This window comes from Gossypium raimondii, chromosome 10 (genome assembly GCF_025698545.1).
Source record: "Gossypium raimondii isolate GPD5lz chromosome 10, ASM2569854v1, whole genome shotgun sequence".
Classification (NCBI taxonomy): Eukaryota; Viridiplantae; Streptophyta; class Magnoliopsida; order Malvales; family Malvaceae; genus Gossypium; species Gossypium raimondii.
The window spans coordinates 3,869,744-3,889,747 of NC_068574.1; the positions used below are offsets into that span (position 1 = coordinate 3,869,744).

General features: G+C 34.5%; 5 protein-coding genes across 8 annotated transcripts; 2 read left to right on the forward strand and 3 right to left on the reverse strand.

The window, feature by feature from the left end:
- Positions 1–2,098: 2,098 nt before the first annotated feature.
- Positions 2,099–3,572, forward strand: LOC105778557 (fe(2+) transport protein 1). Its single transcript, XM_012602277.2, has 3 exons — positions 2,099–2,772; positions 2,858–3,007; positions 3,088–3,572. Exons 1-3 carry the CDS (start codon positions 2,161–2,163, stop codon positions 3,391–3,393), a joined length of 1,068 nt encoding a protein of 355 aa, XP_012457731.1. The 5' UTR covers positions 2,099–2,160; the 3' UTR covers positions 3,394–3,572.
- A 101-nt stretch (positions 3,573–3,673) lies between these two features.
- Positions 3,674–4,613, reverse strand: LOC105775142 (hypothetical protein). Its single transcript, XM_012597674.2, has 2 exons — positions 4,117–4,613; positions 3,674–4,033 (listed from the first exon to the last, which is right to left on the reverse strand). The coding sequence occupies exons 1-2, from the start codon at positions 4,557–4,559 to the stop codon at positions 3,685–3,687; spliced, it is 792 nt and encodes a 263-aa protein (XP_012453128.1). The 5' UTR covers positions 4,560–4,613; the 3' UTR covers positions 3,674–3,684.
- A 5,719-nt stretch (positions 4,614–10,332) lies between these two features.
- LOC105777311 (fe(2+) transport protein 1) lies at positions 10,333–11,804 on the forward strand. Its single transcript, XM_012600506.2, has 3 exons — positions 10,333–11,012; positions 11,093–11,242; positions 11,321–11,804. Exons 1-3 carry the CDS (start codon positions 10,395–10,397, stop codon positions 11,624–11,626), a joined length of 1,074 nt encoding a protein of 357 aa, XP_012455960.1. The 5' UTR covers positions 10,333–10,394; the 3' UTR covers positions 11,627–11,804.
- A 14-nt stretch (positions 11,805–11,818) lies between these two features.
- On the reverse strand, positions 11,819–13,249 carry LOC105777310 (O-fucosyltransferase 23-like). Its single transcript, XM_052621943.1, has one exon. The coding sequence runs from the start codon at positions 12,905–12,907 to the stop codon at positions 11,864–11,866; it is 1,044 nt and encodes a 347-aa protein (XP_052477903.1). The 5' UTR covers positions 12,908–13,249; the 3' UTR covers positions 11,819–11,863.
- Positions 13,250–15,968: 2,719 nt separating this feature from the next.
- Positions 15,969–19,931, reverse strand: LOC105777309 (putative E3 ubiquitin-protein ligase LIN). 4 transcript variants are annotated; one of them, XM_012600504.2, is made up of 7 exons: positions 18,772–19,927; positions 18,546–18,675; positions 17,496–18,466; positions 17,260–17,407; positions 16,927–17,169; positions 16,483–16,792; positions 15,969–16,377 (listed from the first exon to the last, which is right to left on the reverse strand). In XM_012600504.2, exons 1-7 carry the CDS (start codon positions 19,749–19,751, stop codon positions 16,358–16,360), a joined length of 2,802 nt encoding a protein of 933 aa, XP_012455958.1. In that variant the 5' UTR covers positions 19,752–19,927; the 3' UTR covers positions 15,969–16,357. The 4 variants fall into 4 exon arrangements, with proteins under 4 accessions (XP_012455958.1, XP_012455959.1, XP_052478622.1 ...); XM_012600505.2 differs by having other exon boundaries at positions 15,969–16,354; positions 18,772–19,924; XM_052622662.1 differs by lacking the exon at positions 15,969–16,377 and having other exon boundaries at positions 16,644–16,792; positions 16,927–16,985; positions 17,125–17,169; positions 18,772–19,930.
- Between the last annotated feature and the right edge of the window lie 73 nt (positions 19,932–20,004).

Consider the following 20,004-nt stretch of genomic DNA (forward strand, 5'->3'; position numbering starts at 1 on the left):
TGTCTGAATTTGTGTACAGCATGTACTTGAGAGATCTAATTAACTTGGCATTTTAATTAATCAAGCTTAGGTTAGATCAAAGTTAATCCGTACTTAATTAAGTACTTGTACATACCCTCATTCAATTTAATCAAAGATTAGTAAACACAACATCATCATTCATACTGTTATCCTTTCAAATGATCGTCATATGTATAAATATTAAATTTCCCCCTATGATTATCATGTAATCAGATAATTACAAGCTGTGGCAATCTTCATGCCATATCGGTTTAATTAATGCGTTTATTTGCTTTGAATCGAAAATTATAAAACTTAATTTCTGGGTTCACGATGATTCGATTCTTTCGAGTTCGTGATAATTTGTTTTTTCAATACGTTTGAATAGGCCTAATAAAAAAGCTTATTGTAGGACACCTTTTTAGTATGGTAAAAGTATAGGACACCCTATGTACTTTGAAGCACTAGATGGGTATTGTAATTCAAATGGTTTAATTAATGTTATTAGATATTAGTGTTGGTATCTCTAAACCTCTAAATACACCAATTTCAACTTTAATTTAATAACTTACCACTTACAATTAAACCAACCATATTGTAGGCCCTCAACCCATCACTTTATAATTGGCCTCAAACTTAGGGAATATATTGTTAAGCCAACAAAACCCATAAAATAAGGGATTAACTCCAGAAATAGAAGATGATAAATGTCATGAATAAGAGATACGGCAGATCACACGATTAAAATGTCCTTAGCAATCCCCATATAAAAGACCGACACATATCCACCTTCTTCGAGGTGAGGTTAGGAAATTGTTTTAAAGAGGTCAAAAATGAATATATTTTTGTTCGAGAGGATCAAAATGTAATTTTATTCATTTTTGGGTCCAAACTCTCTCATTTCAAAACTATCCGGAACAACTGATTCACTCCCTCACACTGTATCATTTTCATAATGTTAATAGTTTGAAGAATCTAAAATTTAACCGGCATAGAACAATACCACTTGAACACATAAATTTAGTTTCAATTAATATATATTAATAGTGATAATTTGATTTTTCGTCGCCAGAGTAAATATAATATATATAGATGTATACTTTTCATTTTATATTGTGTCCGGTTAATTTACGGCACCAACACTTAAAAATACGTGCTCGTATTTTTATTCCATTTATCATAATTGTCGGCATATGCCGAACACAAAGCAACCACGAGCCGAACATGCTTCTTGTGTGGCAAGCAACCTGAGATTTTTATAATTTTGAGACTTGTATATATTTAAACAAAAGTCAATGAATTAGTATTGTAATATGTTAGAAAATTAATCAATAATTTATTTTGGCTGTAGTTTCCTTTCTCTATGCTTACGCCCACAATTATTGAGAATGGCATGAAATTTGATGCCTACCAATTTTCAGATTTCTCTCTTAATGGCATGCTTCAAGCCTTGGAATTAAAGAATCACATGCTTTGTTTTCACTATAAAGAAGATTCAATTGTCCTTTTCAATAGAATTCCGATGGGTTTAATATACTATTTAGTACCTATATTTGACGTTAATGATCAATTTGATACTTGAGTTTAGTTTTAACGTTCTGTTTAGTACATGAATTTTTTCAAACGTACTTGAGTCTTTCTTTGTCCCATACAAGTACTTAAGTTTGACTTCAATGTTCAATTTGGTACTCGAAGTTTTGTTCCGGTTAAATACTTATGTTTCTTTCTACCAGAAAAGTACCGAATGATATATTAACCCATTAAAATACAAACTCAGAATTTAACACGGTTTAAGTAATTCAATAAGTAAAATTAAAGCTCGAAATTATTCATTTACAAACTTTTCTGTGTGCAAGAAAGGAATTTAAAATCTGTTACAAGTTTCAATCAAGTGAATAAATAAACTAAACTAGAAAGAATGAGTTTGTCCTATTGTACTTCGGAAAATTTTAATCTTCTTTCTACTTTATAGCAATCGAAGAATATATATATATATATATATATATATATATATATATATATATATATATATACGTGCTATTTAAATAACATGATGTCACATCATCTCTATATATAGAACCACAGTTATGCATCATCCCCATAACTCAAAGTCCTAAACATCAATTAATCTTTCAGGTGAGGTGACCAAGAAAGGTGCCAATGGCTTCTTTACTTGTCAAGATTTTTTCTATCTTCTTCATCATCATCTGCATCTTCACACCACAAGCACTTTCAGTAGTACCAGAGGAATGTAAAACCGAAACCGATGGCTGCACCAACAAGGAAAAGGCCTTACCCCTTAAGATCATAGCCATTTTCTCCATATTGATCGCTAGTATTATCGGTGTATGTTCGCCTTTATTCACACGTTCGGTCCCAGCCCTTAATCCCGAAAGAAGTTTATTTGTGATCGTCAAGTGCTTCGCATCAGGGATTATTCTGGCTACTGGTTTCATGCACGTTTTACCGGACTCTTTTGACATGTTAACATCTAAGTGCTTGAAAGAGAATCCATGGCACAAGTTTCCCTTCACAGGGTTCGTCGCCATGTTATCCGCAATCGTGACTTTAATAGTGGATTCCGTGGCTACATCGATATACAGCAAGAAAAGCAACAATGAGGTTATCCCAGAAGTTGCATCACCTGCTGGGGGTACACAACAGGACATGGCTGTGGTGAATGTTGGACACTTTCATGGTCATCATCATGGTTTAAAGCCCGCACAAGGAGCTGTAGATCAACAATTGTTGCGGAACCGTGTGATCGCCATGGTTAGAAATTTTCAGCTTTAAATATTATCTGAAAGTAGACATGTTTAATTACATCACCTCATTTGGCTTGACATGTTGTATGCAGGTGTTAGAATTGGGGATTGTAGTTCACTCAGTGGTGATAGGGCTATCACTAGGAGCTTCAAACAATACTTGCACCATTAAAGGCCTAGTGGCAGCCCTTTGCTTCCATCAAATGTTTGAAGGGATGGGTCTTGGAGGTTGCATTCTTCAGGTATTTCTTATACTTATCCTTTTTGTTCTTCAGGGTCAGATCATTCATCGAAATGCATCTAACACAATGAAAAATTATAGGCCGAGTACAAAGCTATGAAGAAGTTTACCATGGCGTTCTTCTTCTCCGTAACGACCCCATTCGGAACAGCACTGGGAATTGCTTTATCCAATACATACAAAGACAACAGCCCAACAGCCTTGATCACAGAAGGGTTGCTAAATGCATCGTCGGCCGGGCTTTTGATTTACATGGCTTTAGTTGATCTTCTTTCAGCAGAGTTCATGGGACAAAAGTTGCAGGGTAGTATTAAGCTCCAAATAAAGTGCTATGCTGCAGTTCTTCTGGGTGCTGGTTTTATGTCCCTCATGGCCAAATGGGCTTGATCATTTTCAAAACTATACGGCGAGTGAATTTGATGTAATAATATTGGGAGACAAAAAGAAAAACAAGTGCAAAATAATTATCTATGTTGACCATATGTTTTGCTGAAAACATGTTTTTGTATGTTGATCTTTACATTGATACAGTCACCAATCCAATAGAAATCATCAGTTTTTCAGTATTCAACTGTTCCATTGTTATCCTCTTCTTTTTGCTTTACTTAATCAAGAAATGGCATTAGATTCATAACTGATTGCTTTGAGACTTGAATCAGACATATTAGTCATCCATTTCTAAGGACCATTTGTTTCCCCTGCTGCTATACTGTATGCATAACATGGCCTCACCGAGTTCGCATGGACTGTTACATAAGGAGCTAGTTGCAACGAAGAACCCTCACCGAGTTCGCTTCTAAGCTGCCTTCCCATCCGCCTAATCTTGGAAACAACTTTATCAGCTTCTTTTGATATCTCATCAACCAACACTAACCACTCAAAGACCCTTGCATAGTCCTTAACAGGCCAATGGTCATGCCAAAGAAATGGATTCTTTCCAGCCATTCGAATCACATCATGCATTTCAATAGGACCATTTATGATGCTTTGCTTCAACTGCTCAAGGTCTCTCTCAACAGTCCATTTTCTTCCATGAATGAACCCTTGAGCCGAGTAATGAGCTAACCGAATGAACTGTTGAGCAGAGTAAAGCTCAAGGTCTCTCTCAACAGTCCATTTGCTTCAACTGCTCGGAGATTGTATACTCTGGTTCGATTCTTAAGATCAGAGTAATGAGCTAACCGAATGAACCCTTCACGAAGTGAATTAAACCTTTCGAACCGGAAGACATTATTGAACAAAACTGGCTGCAAACTGTCGGGTTCCTTGTAGAAAAGTGAAGCACTTAAGCTTGGCATCAAAAGAGTTCGGTTCACCATTCTAGCAGTTAAACAAGCTCTTGCAAATGCTATCTTTTGATTATTTAGACCCCAAACAAGTTGACGGGCTTCCAAAAACTTAACTCTATGAATCCCTTCATCGGATTGCAACAACATAAAGCGGCCTAGAATCATGTCCAGGTCGTCCCATTCAAGCACTACATCTCCAGATGATAAATGGTACAAAATAGCTCTGAAGAACAGAGCAATGGTGACCAAAGCTAGACATTGCATGTTATGGAAGTCAAATTGCAGGCGAATAACCTCGAAAGCTCACAGTTGGACGACAAAACCATTTGAAATTCACACACTTAATCAACCTTGTTGAAGAAAGAACATAGGAAACAAACACCAACAAAATGTAGCTTTGATATCAGAATCTGCAAAGTTCAGAAAAGAAATTATCATGAGAAATCATTTTAAGCATAGGAAAGTAACATAGGTGTAAACCAGGCTCAATTCAATTGTAAGAAACCAAGAGATAATCCAAAGGAAAATAAACGTAAAGAAAATAAACGTCATTTTCACTCACAATCTGCACAGTGTCATGGATTGACTGTTGGAGGCGGGGCAGGGCAGATGTTATTGTGTAAATTCCTTGTGGGTTCTGAGTCGGAAACTAGAATGGATTGCCAATGCTAACCTTTTGTTTCCAGCATCAATACGTAAACATAATAGTGATGGAGTTTGAACAAACTATAATGTTAAGAGTTAATGTCGCCATCATGCAGTCCTCTGCAACCAAGTTAATCTCTGAGTCACAACTCAACTCACATTTTTTTCAATAAATTAGCTTCCAGTATTAGATTAATTTTACGAATTTAATATTTAATTAATAAAATTAGCATAATAGTAAATTAAATTCTAATTATTTTTAAATGTGCTATTATCACAATTTCTATTAAATCATAATTATTTTTAAATGTGAATTTAGTAATATAATGAAAAATAAAAGGTGTTGTACATCAGTAATAACCAACCCGAGCCCTAGATAAGACCCAAGTCTGCCATCCGTGACCCTGACAGGTCCCACCGAACGATTGAGTGCGAGGCGAACCATGAGAGGACAGCAAAGGAGTTTGCTGATCTAGCTCGCACAAACCGAGTGAGGATCGCGGCCCAAGTCCGCATATATCCAAGGTGCTTGTTGAAGGCCCAAGGTGCTCACAAAAGGGAGATCACATGTTCTACAGGCGACCCAGAATAAAACACATGTCTAGTGAGCCTAAAGCACACTCAAAATATTAGTCCTAGGAATAGAGAGGATTGGAGCCCGCACAGAATGTCAGTACTAGAAACGATGAAGTCAAAACAAAACAATGGGGTCAGGTTGCGAGCTACAACAGTAGAAATACCTAAAGGCAGGATATTCTTATTAGTTCAAAAATTTTTTCTAACTTGGGCTTTTATATATATATTATAGATATATATTAATGCACAAATTGTTCTTGTGTATTTAATAAAATGTGTTATATTAAATTATTAATTATTTTTTAGTATTTACCACTGATAAGCACTTTGTAATTTGTAAAAATTACAATAAAGATATTCATTTTTATAGTGAGAAAATTATTGCCAAAATATTTTTTTTTATTTGAGCAATATAAACTATGAATTAAAAAAGAATAGGATATTGTTGTTGACAATGTCTCAAGGAGGTTTTCAGGCTCCAAAGAAGATCAAACGACGTGAGGAAGAGCCATCGAATAAGGGAGGAACTGCCTTTATTAGGGAAAAGATGCTAGCCGTGAGACTCGCTTGTCGTTTAAGGAAACATTATTGGGTAACGTTCCTAGTGGTACTTCTGCAGACCAAGAAGATTTTATTGAAGACGACAAAGTTACGGAATGATGATGTGGAAATCAGTGTTGTTGATGTCTTGCTATCGGTAGTCCTTTCCGAAAGAGTTTGTTCCTTTGTTGAGAAAAGCATGGAGAATACTGTGGCGGTGAAGCTCCTTGGTAGATGAATTGATTTCAACGCCATGTTGAATAAATCTCTGGGATGTGAAAACCCACGAAATTGATGAAGCTTGTGGATATTGAGAATGATTGTTTGTGCTCACTTTGTCAGCTATTCATGTAATTAGGATATGATCTTCGCTCGTGAAAATAAAACACATTTCATGATGAATCGTTGATCTTTTAAAAGACACTTACGATAAAAAAATTAATTATTAGTATGCGGAGAAATTAATTATTATTGTCACTATACCAATAATAAACATAATAGAATGGTTGTGTGTTGAAGTTAAAAGTTGAGGATTTAGATGCTAATAATAGAAAGGAAAAACCGGCTGAACAAGTCTTCACCATTAGCTGTGTTGTTGTTATACTGTATTCTTCACCATTACTAGTATGCAAAATGAAAGTGACGTATACGGTGAACTACCGTTTGGGTGATTAAAATAAAAATATTTTAAATATTAATAATAAAATTACAAAAATTTCATTTTAAGCTATCAAAATAAAAAAAATATCTTAAAAATTGAGATGATAATTTAAAAAAAAAACAATTATAGTTTCATAAAATGATATTTAAACCTGAACTTGCAGTGCTGAGGCAATCATATCTTGGATGTGATCAGCATGACTTGGCATTTAATCGATAAGATTAACTAATTAATCCGTACTTAATTAAGTACTCATGGTCTTCTTTAATAAAAAAAACGTAGTCATTGTCCTTGGAAATGGAACCCCCTCATTCAAATGATTTTTTTTTTCCTTGAAAAGGAAAAAGCATCATCATATGTTATCCTTTCACATATCATAACATTAAGAAGTAAGAGTATTTCGAATATTCATTCCTGTATTATAAAGATGATTACATTATTTGAATGGCTAGCTTTGATTTATCAAAATTTTTTATATAATATTTATGACAAATTTTACATATTTATTCTTAACCTATTTTGTAGACATTTTAAGAATTTAAAATCCTCAAAACACGTTTAATATATTTCAAAAGTCTTGAATCAATTCAATGATTTCAAGGTGTTTTTGAGTATCCCCTAAGTCAATAGCCATAAGTTTATCCCTTTTAATGGCTTCTTTCTATTTACATTCTCATCGTTGACTTGAATTAGTGGCCAAACTGCAAAAACAAAATATGAGCAGAAGTAGGCACTTATGATCAAACTGCGACAATCATAATACAAACAGGGGACAGCAAAACTGTTTACGCAGTTTGATTTTTCCTATGTCTGCGGAGCCTAACTCAACGAGAAGAATTCACTATCTTTAAAACAAATACAGCCAGTGAACCGAGTTCTAATACACCCCAGTGAAGATTTGTCACTTTTGTACTCAAATGTTAGACTTTTCATCACTAAATTTCCCCCTAAGAACTTAGCTTTTAAATGTTAGAAAAATCAGTTAAAAAAACGGCTTTACATTTACAACCATAATTTTAAAATTTTTCAAAACTAAACCCTCTTATGATATTTATGATAACAAACTCTAACCGGAATAAAGGCCTAAAATATATCAACTATGAGTACTTATCAAGAGCTTTAATTCTTTATATTATTTATTGTGCATAGACATTAGCGTTTTATTGTTTACCTTTGTACATGTTCTATTCTATCTTTTAGAGAGCTTTATTACAAATCCTTATAAGAGTTTAACCTTTTGTTTTAAGTGAGCTTAAACCTTGTAAACAATTATGTTTTCTTTGTTTACTCATTTCATTCCTTTGTAGAAGGAGATGTTCCACAATTTAACCTTGAAAACTTGGTGAAAGATATTTTTATCTTAGCCAAAATAAAGTATTCGAAACCTTAAAAGACAACAATTCAAAGTTAATAAATCAAGAAAATTTTTGACAAGTGGAACTAAGGTAGAAAATGTAAGCAATTGATAGTACTGAACCTTTATAAATCATTGCGTCAAAATTTGTATCCTTTCAACGTTGGCAAAATTCATGCTCTTTTTAGTAAAATTTGATTCACCTATGTTTATTTTTCGGGCATTAATTTGTATAGTTTCTAAAAATTCAAGTACCAAAAGAATATTTGTTATAGGTTTAATTCTTTATAATTGGAGCCTAAAAGTATATTCATTTTCTCAATCTTTGAACTTTGTTTTGGCCTAATTTAATACTTAAAGTATGCATTTGTTATATTTTTAATCCATTTATAACAATGTTTAAGAAAACGTTTGACAGCTTTGGCCGATAAAAACCTTCACTTGACATGTTTTGGTTAATGAAGAAGAGTCACTTGGCATCCTTTTATAAAATATTAAACTTTAAAATATTATAAAAATAAAATAAATATTTATAAATTCAGAAAATGTGTATGAATTATATTTTTATAATTTTTATATATTTATTTATCTTTTATAATGTTTCAACCTTGATATATTTGGTAAAAGAAAATGGATATCTTTTATAAATAAATAAAAAAACACATCGTGGCACTATTTGATTGGCCACCAATTTTTTTAACACTATGTTAAAATATGGACTAAAAAATTTAATAGATGCATACTTTAAGTACTAAATGGAGAAATAAGGTATACTTTACTTATTACACTAAAAATAAATCAAACTAAACTGGCAATATTAAGGATTTTTTTTTAAATGATAAATAACTGTTCATGAAATGTGCTCCATTTCTATGGACGAGGATTGAACCTCTGATCTCGTGATTAAGGGATGAGATGAATAATCACCATACCATACCTTATAATTTAAGTTTAAGATAATTATATTTTGAATTTGTGTACATTTAATTAGTCAACATTAAATAAAATCTAATCCGTACTTAATTAATTACTCATTGTCCTTAGAAATGGATTCCATCATTCAAATGATTAAAAAGAATATCATCATATTGTTATCCTTTCACACCTTATAAAAGTCAAAGAACAAAAATAGTATTTTATTAAGGTAGAAAAGCAATCAATTCTCCTCTTTTTTTTCTGTTATTGTAATATTTAATTTGATATTTTGTAAATTTAAAACAAAATTCAAAAAACAAAAATAGTATTTTATTAAAGTAGAAAAGCATTCAATTCTCTTTTTTTTCTATTTTTTTCGAATTTTTAAGTTGTTAGACTTAGTTTAGGAATGCTTCTCAAAAGTATTGCTGGGAAAATAATTTTTGGAAAAAAGCTAAATTTGACTTGAGAGAAGCACTTTTGAAAAGCATTCATGAATTACACCTAAGTGAAGCCGTGAATATGCAAATGGAATAAAAACAAATGCTTAAATAGAAAACTAATCGATAAGATAAAAGACTTTAATATCAAACCACAATCTTTCTTTTTCTTTTTCTTTTTTCCTTTTTTTGGAAAAGAGTTATAAGCGAATGAAATTCAAAGATACAATGAAATTTAATGATTATTTGAATTTTGTACTAACGAAAATAGTTTATTGAGCATTGACTAAATTATAACAAGAATATCATCTTCTATAAATATTTTATGCAGTAATTATTTATAGAATAACGTAAGTATGATAAAAGATGGAGGAGGAATAGAAAGAACTTTTGTTTATAAATTACACAATAAAGATAGATGAGTTGATTGGATCTCATCGAAGAAGATAAAAGGATTGATCAATAAAATAAAAATAATATTTCTCTGCAAGTTACTTCTTTGGTTGCAATTGATGAAGAAACTAGTGTTGAAAACTTGCAATGAAAATTCATAATTAACTAAAAATATTAACAATTAATTTAATCCTAAAACTCCAATTAAATCACACCCATCGACAAGTTAAATATAAAATTAATCAAATTTATATTTGCAACTAAATTTATTCTGAAAATTTTAAAAAATTCAAACAGCAAATAGCTTTCGTTAAATCAATTCTAATACGAATTAAATACTAAAAATTAATATTATTATATATAAAAAATGTTAAATTTAGCTACCAAATTTTTATAAAAATGCATGTAAGTTAAGACTTAAACCAATTTATTTTAAGCTTTTTATCAATAAGATGTTGACTTAGCAATATATTTATATTTATACTAGTTAAATAACTTCGTCTCTATGTATACAACCACACTTATTCATCATCCCCATAACTGAAAGGCCCCCAAAAAACACTTTCTATCTTTACATGTCAATGGCTTCGTTATATGTCAGACTTTTTTCTATCTTCTTGCTTATCATCTGCATCTTCCCACCACAAGCACTTTCAGTAGTACCAGAGGAATGTCAAACCAAAACTGATGGCTGCACCAACAAAGAAAAGGCCTTACCCCTTAAGGTCATAGCCATTTTCTCCATATTAATCGCTAGTGTTATCGGGGTATGTTCACCTTTATTTACACGTTCGATCCCGGCTCTTAACCCCGACAGAAATTTATTTGTGATCGTTAAGTGCTTTGCAGCCGGGATTATTCTGGCGACCGGTTTCATGCACGTGTTGCCGGACTCTTTTAACATGTTATCGTCTAGGTGCTTGAAAGAGAATCCATGGCATGAGTTTCCCTTCACGGGGTTCGTCGCCATGTTATCCGCAATAATAACCTTAATGGTGGATTCCATGGCTACATCAATATACACCAAGAAATGCAACAACGGGGTTATCCCGGAAGTTGCATCACCTGCTGGGGGAGGACAACAGGAAATGGTTGTGGTGAATGTTGGACAATTTCACGGTCACCATCACGGTTTAAAGCCTGCACCAGGAACTGTAGATCAACAGTTGTTGCGATACCGTGTGGTTGCCATGGTAAGAAATTTTCAGATGTTAACAAGGATACTAACATATTCAATTACATCACCTCATTTGGCTTGACATGTTGTATGCAGGTGCTAGAACTGGGGATTGTAGTTCATTCAGTGGTGATAGGGCTTTCACTAGGAGCCTCAAATAATACTTGCTCCATTAAAGGTCTAGTGGCAGCCCTTTGCTTCCATCAAATGTTTGAAGGGATGGGTCTTGGCGGTTGCATTCTTCAGGTACATCATCCACTTATATTTTTATTCTTCATGTTTAAGCATTCATCAAAAGGCATCTAACTCAAACGAAAATTATAGGCCGAGTACAAAACAATGAAGAAGTTTATCATGGTGTTCTTCTTCTCCGTAACGACCCCATTTGGGATAGCACTGGGAATTGCTTTAGCCAACACATACAAAGAGAACAGCCCAACAGCCTTGATCACTGTCGGACTGCTAAATGCATCTTCGGCTGGGCTTTTGATTTATATGGCTTTGGTTGATCTTCTTGCAGCAGATTTCATGGGATCAAAGTTGCAGGCTAGCGTTAAGCTCCAAATTAAGTCTTATGTTGCAGTTCTTCTCGGTGCTGGTGGCATGTCCGTCATGGCCAAATGGGCTTGATCATCTTCAAAACTAAAATCTTGTTGGGGAGAACTTTGATATGTAATAATATTGGGAGGAAAAGAAAAGTAAAATAATTATATGTCTATGTTTACCATGTGTTGTTGAAAACATGTTTTTTTTAAGTTGACCTTTTCACTGTAACAATCACCAATCCAAGGAAACCATTCTGATTTCAGTATGTCTCTACATATACAGATATCCTTTAGGCCATTCAACCAGGAGGATGAATTGGGTTCAACCTAAACAAGAAATGGCATTAGAGTCATAACTAATTACTCTGAGACTTGAATCAGACATATTAGTCATCCATTTCTGAGGACCATTTGATTCCCCTGCTGCTATATTGTATGCATAAGACGGCCACTGAACATCGACCTCGTTCTCGTTCTTGCATGAGCTTGTACTCCCCATTCTCATCATCTTTTGTGTTCTCTCAAAAACTATGTGGCTTGAAAAAGTCGAAAAACTGTTGCCTACGAATATATCAGCCTTCGAGCATACCTCATTATCAATTGCAGACTGAATCAGATATGGATGTTTCTTGTAAATTCCATCAACCCCTAAGTTCTTCTTTTCACAAGGAACCAACCCTTTGTTCCAACCACTCAATAATGAAGAATCATTAAGGAGGTTATCAGCAACAGCAAGATAAACAACAATGGGAGCTTCAAGATTGATGATTTTCCCCACTCTTTCTATAATTTCTTGCTTGCTGCTACATATTTGGCTAACACCTGATCTTTGTTCTAACTTCTTACAATGAATCATCCAATCGATTTCGACCCTTATATGGACAGCTACATAAGGAGCCGGTCGCAACGAAGAACCCATGCCGGGTTCGCTTCTAAGCTTCCTTCCTATCTGCCTAATCTTGGAAACAACTTTATCTGCTTCTTTTGATATTTCATCAACCAACACTAAGCACTCAAAGACCCTTGCATAGTCCTTGACAGGCCAATGACCATGCCAAAGAAATGGATTCTTTCCAACCATTCTAATCACCTCATGCATATCAATAGGACCATTGATGATGCTTTGCTTCAACTGCTCAAGGTCTCTCTCAACAGTCCATTTTCTTCCACTTCCCTTTCGGAGATCGTATACTCCGGTTCGATTCTTAAGATCCGAGTAACGAGCTAACTGGACAAACCCTTCACAAAGGGTATTAAACCTTTCGAATTTGAAGACTTTATCAAACGAAATCGGCTGCAAGCGGTTGATTTTCTTACAGAAAAGTGAAGCACTTAAGCTTGGCATCAAAAGAGTTCGGTTCAGCATTCTAGTAGTTAAACAAGCTCTTACAAATGCTATCTTTTAATTATTTAGTCCCCAAACTAGTTGAGGGACTTCCAAAAACTTATTTCTACGAATCCCTTCATCGGATTGCGACAACATAGAGCGGCCTGGAATCAAGTCGAGGTCGTCCCGTTCAAGCACATCTCCAGATGATAAATGGTACAAAATAGCTCTGAAGAACAGAGCAATGGTGACCAAAGCTAGACATTTGCATATAATGGAAGTCAAATTGCAGGCGAATAACCTCGAAAGCTTACAGTTAGACGATAAATCCATTTGAAGTTCACACACTTAATCAACCTCGTTGAAAAAATAACATAGGAGACTGTGAGAAAACTTGCTGTAAAAAAACAAAAACAAGAATAAATTAGAAATATTTTTTTTATGGAAAGTGTGTGCTTATTAAATCGAAAAAATAATGCTTATATAAGGAAAAAAATTCAACAATCAATCTCTAAAAATGAACAATAAATTGAAAATAGCTAAATTATTTATCATGAGAAATCATTTTAAGTATAGGAAAGTAACATAGGTGTAAACCAGGCTGAATTCAAGTGTTAACACAAAAAGAGTGCAAATAAGATAAAAGAAGAAACCAGTAAAGGTTATCTGTTTATGGGGCTAGCAAATTGAACAAAGGAAACCAAGAGATAATCCAAAGGAAAGTAAACGTAAATGAAAAAGCCAATGTAATGTTGAGAGAGACGTTCGCATTTCACTTACAATCTATAGTGTCATGGGTCGACAGTTGGAGGCAGGGCAGGGTAGGTGCTTCTGTTTAAATTCCTGGTGAGTTTTTGAGTTGGAAATTGGAATGGTGAACCTTAAAAGAGTTTAAAAACTTTGTTAGATAATCATTAATCTTAATTCATAAAGAATGAAACATATGTCATGATTAACCGTTTACTTCTTCTAAAACATCCATAATAATAATAATAATAAATTAGTATTGCTATCAACATTTTGAATTTTCAACCCATGAAGGGAAAATTTCATGTTGATCATGGAGAAATTGATTTTTAAAGTAGTAACCGACTTCATAACCTAAGTATAAAGGTGAACACTTTTATCAATCCACCAAATATTTGGGTTCTAAAATATTGTTGTTATTAAGATACCAATTTGCCAATATCAAAATTTTAATTTTTACACATTTTACTATCAAAGTGTAATTACATGTTAATTTACTATGTCATGTTTAGTATTCTTTTTCTTTCTTAATTAATAACTAATAAAAGAAATTTAAAAGATAATTACTTGTGGAATTCGTCCAATTAACCCTCTCCTAATAATTGAAGAATCATTTACACATAATTCAGATAGATCTATTTTCCATAATTGTTACCTAATGAATCATATGCTAATTGCATATAATAATGGTTTTTCAACACATTTTAGATGAAAAAATATTATAAGGATAGTTTTATAAAATAAAATCAATTTCTATAAAAAAATTTACAGTAACTCTTTATAAAACAATCTAATAATATTAGAAGATAGAGGAAAAATAGAATTTTAAGAACTTATCGGTATATCCTACAAATGAAATTCCTCTCCTTTAGGACGTCTCATGTCTCATGACTACCTAAATAGATAATAGTATCTTTAGACATAAATGTAATTATTCAGTAGGTATATACTTGAATAAGACCCTTTGTTATCAATTAAGTGGCATAACTTTCGGTGATAAGAGACATAATTGATCATTGTGAATAATGACAACTCTTGCTTAATAACCAAGTGACATTATTTTTAGACCATCATTTGTAACTATTGTAACATAGAGGTCGGCTTTAGCAGCAGGTATTGAACCGACAGTCTCAAGCATCATCAAGATCCTCTTCTTCTTCTTCGGCACCGCCATCACAACCATCAGCTGCTGCATTGGACAAGAGCTCTTATAGGGTCCATTCTCACCTGCAACATTCAATGTTTTTCATCTGAAAAGGCCCACTTGGAACGTCGGAACGATAGTCCCGTTTCTCTATATCAGCCTAGTAAAGGAGTTCATGCGTGAATCTAATTGCACTTCACGTTTAGCGTATCCTCCAAGTTGATGTGGTTTATGAAGACCATGGAGTTTAGAGGATTGCCACTGTTGTTATAATGCGATTTTATGTCTGAAGTCTCATGCAAGTATGAATTGCCGTGCTCCTATTCTCCAGTTAGCTTAGCATTGGCCTGGGGATTGAGTTAAGGTGTCTTGTAAGAATATGATGATACTCTATTCTATATTAATAAATGAGGTTTGATGTATCAGTTTGATCACTTTATACAACAGCAACTTGTATTGGCAGCCGTTTTCATAAGTGAAGCTTTTTCAATAATAGACAGACAAGAAAGGAATTCAAATATTGAATATTACTGGTGTAAAACACCCTTATCCTTAAAAAGTTTAACCTTTGAGGTGCCAACCATAGCTAACCAGCACAATTCAAGAGCAATAATAAGAGTTTAAAAACTTTCATAGAAGGATCCAAGAAAACTAATACAGCAAAGTACTGTTAAGTGGGGTCAGGCATGTGAAGGTGGGGCAATTAGAAAGCCAGACAGGGTAGCTGAAAACATGAAATATGTTATTTCAGAACTAGAAATTGGAATGAGACAGATTTCCTTTTTAATTGCTTCTGTTTTTGTATTATTCAGTGGAAAGAGCTGCCCCTTATGTCTTTTTCCACTATATAATACATCCACCACAAACTCTTTTTTTGTTGGATTTTTGAGATATCAATTGAATCCAAACATTCACTGCCCGGTAGCCATGTGCCATGTGCCATGAGCCATGACTGAGGATGAGATTTTTTATAAATAAGATTTTTGAGATAAAAACAGATTGGTCATTGAAATCATTTGTCATTCTAGCGAATCTGACAAAACTGTGATATTCCATGGAGATAGGATGATAACTTATGTTATCAAGATTCAGGGTGAGTATTAGATACAAATACATGTCCAATACGAGGATCATATATGCTATACTCGTGTTGATGAATACAAGGTGAAAATAACCAAACCAAACACTGTTAAAACAAAAGAGAAAACATTAGCCATCAAGCTCTTGCATGTTATAGTAGTTTTAAGTTGTTCTTGTCATTTTAAATCTGTATGTTATTGGTCATCATCATGTTTTCCAGGAAGAAAACAGATTTTTCATCCCATTCTTTATTTGGGGAAATCATGTGTATATATACATTTATATTTACCTACACTCTCAAAAGATGTGAAGAATTTGGAAGAAGTAGCAACTTATCTATCATCCTCTCTAATGAATTAGGCCAGGGTGATTGGATAATCACTTTTTTGAAATCCAATACTTGGATGATTTCTTGCATTTCTTTAACAAGCCAGACCGTCCAGGCCTCAAGCTCTGGCTACCGGTGCCTTGCAGTGCTTGTGAGTCGGTTGAATAAGCTCATCAGGCTATGTATTCTATCAAAGATGAACATATTGATCTGTCAAGGATGGAGCAAAAGATAGCAACATATAGAAGTATTGAAATTTCATATACTAAAGAAAAGAAATGATTGAATGGCCAAGGCTAGCTTTGAAAATGTCACCTGAGCTTTTTCTGATTTGCTGCAATGAGAAAGTAGCAAGCACCCTTTCTTCAAGTACTCGATTGGAATTCAAGGATTCTAGTAACCGGGGCGTGAGTATTGAGCTTGCCATGGCCTGGAAATCTTTATCTCCAGCCAAATGCAAAAAACAGCTCATCCAGGCAATGGTTACCAGGCTCGCTCGTGCTAAACTAGGAATGTCCTTTGCCATGGAATTTGAAAGAGCAGCCAAGAATCTCTTGTTACCACTATTTAGCAATGCAATTGCTGCTTTCTTTTGCCAATTTTCTATTTCTTCCTCCCCTTCATCCTAGCAAAAAATAAAAAAACTAACAGACATTAGAAAAGAATAGGTATCTGCAGCAGTTTTAGCAATAAGTGTAGTTTGAAATCTTGCAACTATAATTAACAACCATACATAGACAAATCATATTAGTAGCTTACCAAGAAATTATCACCTATTTCCTTCTTTTGAAATGAATCCTCCAAGTTTTCATGAAAGCCTGCTTGTTTCAAAAGCCAACTTTCAGTTGTTGCCTCTCCCATGTAAGAAAACCGACCTCCCAACATCGTAAGAGCTTTGGCGGATTGTTGTTGAATCTTATCATTACATTTTTCACAATCTAAAGTTTCTATAATTACCTCAACTGCTTCTTCTCTGTAGACACTGCATCTAAAAGGATCTCCCTGTAAAATGACTGCAATCCGTGATTTCTGAATCGAAATATTGCAGAATTGGTGGTATATAATGCTGTGAATGGCAATGAAATTAATTACCAGAAGATCAAGCTGTAACAAGAGGGCCGCAACCAGGGGGCGTTCTTCTGGTAGAGCTTTGTGCAAGCATGCTAATAAGATGTGCATGGTATTCAAGCCTCCCCATCCTCTCAACAGTTCATTTAAGAATTTCATCATCTGTGTTCTTCTGTTAACATTCACTTGGTAATAAGGAGATGCATTTGAAGTTCGAGAACAAATCAAAAAATCACAGTAAATCGTAAACGGATTGGTACCTGTTTAGGCAGAGTAGCTCAGTTAGTAAAGCAATAACAGATCCATTAGAATCCTTACAGTTCCCAACCATAAGTTCAATCAGAGCTGCCTTGTTCAATTTATCAGCTACATAGTGTCGACAACTTCCATCAGCTCGAATGCAGCAGGATATGATCAAGGCAGCCTTATTCCGCTCGAGAACACCACCGAACTCCACATTTCTCATCAGAAGGTTCAATCCCCCAAGAGAAACCACTTGGCAAGCATTCTCTAAGTTTCTATCTTCATTAAAACCAGTTAAAAGTTGGTCTAGGAAGTATAATGCTGCCACTTGAGGACTACATCTTATTGTATAAAGAGTCTGCAAGTGCTCTCCAAATTCTAAAACTCTAAGACTTAGGGGTATCCACTCAGTTGATATCATTTGCTTTGCCTTTGGCCTCAACAAGTAAAGCAGCACTGCAGCTTTTAAAAATAGACTACTATTTTTCAACAGTTTCAAGAAGATCTCAAGCTGTGGATCTGAGTTGAGTATTATCTGCCTATTCACTTTACTCCTAGTTATAAATTCTGCTAAAATCAATATTGCTAATTCCATAACTTCATCGTCGTTGGAAGCAAACAAAACCTCAAGGACTCCTTCAATAATAGGCGCCTTTGTTAAAGCAGCTTCAATGGTAGAATCACCATGTGAGTCCAACCATGCTTTGGTCATTACCCGGATTGCGATTTCACAGTCACTTAGAACATCTGAGGAGCAAATAGTAGCTATGGCTTTACTTAAATCACTCAAAGGAAGATCAAGATGTTCCAAGTTTCTCATTGAATTATTTCTGACATTAATTTTCCCGTTTACCAAGCATCCTTTTGGCCTACTTTGGCAGCTAAAAAACCGGAAATGGCCTGATTTTTTTGTCTCGGGCAATAATTCAGTTCTCGGAGTGCTATAAATATGGCTTGATGATGACCTCCTATGTGTCTTCTTCTTGTTCTGCCAAGTTTCAGAACCATGAATGATATACTCTCCAATATAACAGTATGATAAACTAATCGCAGCCTGATAGAATTACCTGGTTGTAGTTTTCATATTTGAACTCATTTTCTTCTGCCTCGAGGCGACATATATCGATCGATGTCCTGATTCGGTGATTAAGCTCCATGGATTGCCACTCGGTTGCGGCACCAAACACAGTCTGATACCTTTAGAAACATTCAAGACAATCAAGAAAAACAAGTCAAAACTTCTTGAATGCTTAACACAAAATGACTTAAAACTTATCTAAATTATTAACTTACAAGTTTCTATTAATAGAAGAAACTGAAGCATGAGACTCAGATGATCTCCTTCTTGATGATCCATAACTGGAACTTGATGGCAAAGGTACTGTAGGAACTGGTGGGACTTTAGCCCCAATTTTAAGCCACTCTTTGTAGTACATAGCGAACATAGCTGTTCCCATATCCATTTGGTCATTATAGAGCTTACTTAAAGCTTTCATTTTGGTCTCTTTCAAAGCATTGCCCAAGTTGGAGAGATGTTCAAGTTCTTTGTGGTACCAAACCTTAAGATGAAGCAAATGGGGAAGGAAAAAATGGTCCCATAAATCAGGAAGCAAATGGGTTCTGGCTAGAAAAGCCGAATCACAAAAAACTTGAAGCAAATGCCTAGCTGATAACCTATGATTCTTCTCCAGCTTGTAAACTATAGATAAGTATAGCTGAGCACACGCTGAAAGATGAGAATGGGGTACTCCACAAGTTGAACCATTCCTCGATTTTTCACAATTCAATGAAGCAACAATACTCAAAAGCCGAATCGAATTCCTTAACAATTTCATCCTCAATTCCTTTTTGTTCCCTCGATCTTCCACTAACTTGTCAATGCTCTCAATACCAAGTTCCATGTTCATAAAAATCCCACCATCCGAACCAGCTTTTCGCCGCGATAATAAGCAAGAGGTGCACTTATCTTTCACCATTGCACGGTAACTCTCATCTTTAAGGTACCTACCAGTGTATCCACCGAGTATAGATATAACAGCTTTAATGGCGGCTTCATCGATTACAGGCTCATCTGATTTTGGTTTAAATGATGAAAACAATGAGGACCCATTTCGGATAACAGTTTTTTCATCCTTGTGCTCGGTTATCTCCGAGCTTTTTCGGCCACGGCAGATGTAAATAGGTAATGCAGTGGAGTCATCTGGTTGGTTCTTCAATAACTTGCCTTTTTCGAACCCTTCTTCCTTGAGCAATTGATGTAAAGAAGAAGCCATTATTGGGGTTGAAGAAGGAAAGAGGAATGGAGAAGAGTCTATAAAGCTTCACTGACATTCCTCCGAGAAACCCACAAAAAACTAGAAGATAACGAAACGACAGCTATGGAAGGAAAGAGAGTTCAAAAAATGGGGTTGTAGGCAAAACAAAAGGAAACTAGGACTGTAAGTCTTTGTGGGCGGTGGTTTTGTTTGTCCCTTTTCGGCCGTTAAGAGAAGTATTTTTTTTTTAATTATGGCTAGACCTCGAGTC

Coding starts and splice junctions, on each gene's coding strand:
- LOC105778557 (XM_012602277.2), top strand. CDS start 2,161: ATGGCTTCTTTACTTGTCAAGATTTTTTCTATCTTCTTCATCATCATC. Junction 2,773..2,857: donor GGAACCGTGTGATCGCCATG/GTTAGAAATTTT, acceptor TGTTGTATGCAG/GTGTTAGAATTGGGGATTGT. Junction 3,008..3,087: donor TTGGAGGTTGCATTCTTCAG/GTATTTCTTATA, acceptor GAAAAATTATAG/GCCGAGTACAAAGCTATGAA.
- LOC105775142 (XM_012597674.2), bottom strand. CDS start 4,559: ATGCAATGTCTAGCTTTGGTCACCATTGCTCTGTTCTTCAGAGCTATT. Junction 4,034..4,116: donor GCAGTTGAAGCAAATGGACT/GTTGAGAGAGAC, acceptor CATTCATGGAAG/AAAATGGACTGTTGAGAGAG.
- LOC105777311 (XM_012600506.2), top strand. CDS start 10,395: ATGTCAATGGCTTCGTTATATGTCAGACTTTTTTCTATCTTCTTGCTT. Junction 11,013..11,092: donor GATACCGTGTGGTTGCCATG/GTAAGAAATTTT, acceptor TGTTGTATGCAG/GTGCTAGAACTGGGGATTGT. Junction 11,243..11,320: donor TTGGCGGTTGCATTCTTCAG/GTACATCATCCA, acceptor CGAAAATTATAG/GCCGAGTACAAAACAATGAA.
- LOC105777310 (XM_052621943.1), bottom strand. CDS start 12,907: ATGCTGAACCGAACTCTTTTGATGCCAAGCTTAAGTGCTTCACTTTTC.
- LOC105777309 (XM_012600504.2), bottom strand. CDS start 19,751: ATGGCTTCTTCTTTACATCAATTGCTCAAGGAAGAAGGGTTCGAAAAA. Junction 18,676..18,771: donor TCTTCTATTAATAGAAACTT/GTAAGTTAATAA, acceptor ATGTTTCTAAAG/GTATCAGACTGTGTTTGGTG. Junction 18,467..18,545: donor AATATGAAAACTACAACCAG/GTAATTCTATCA, acceptor GAAACTTGGCAG/AACAAGAAGAAGACACATAG.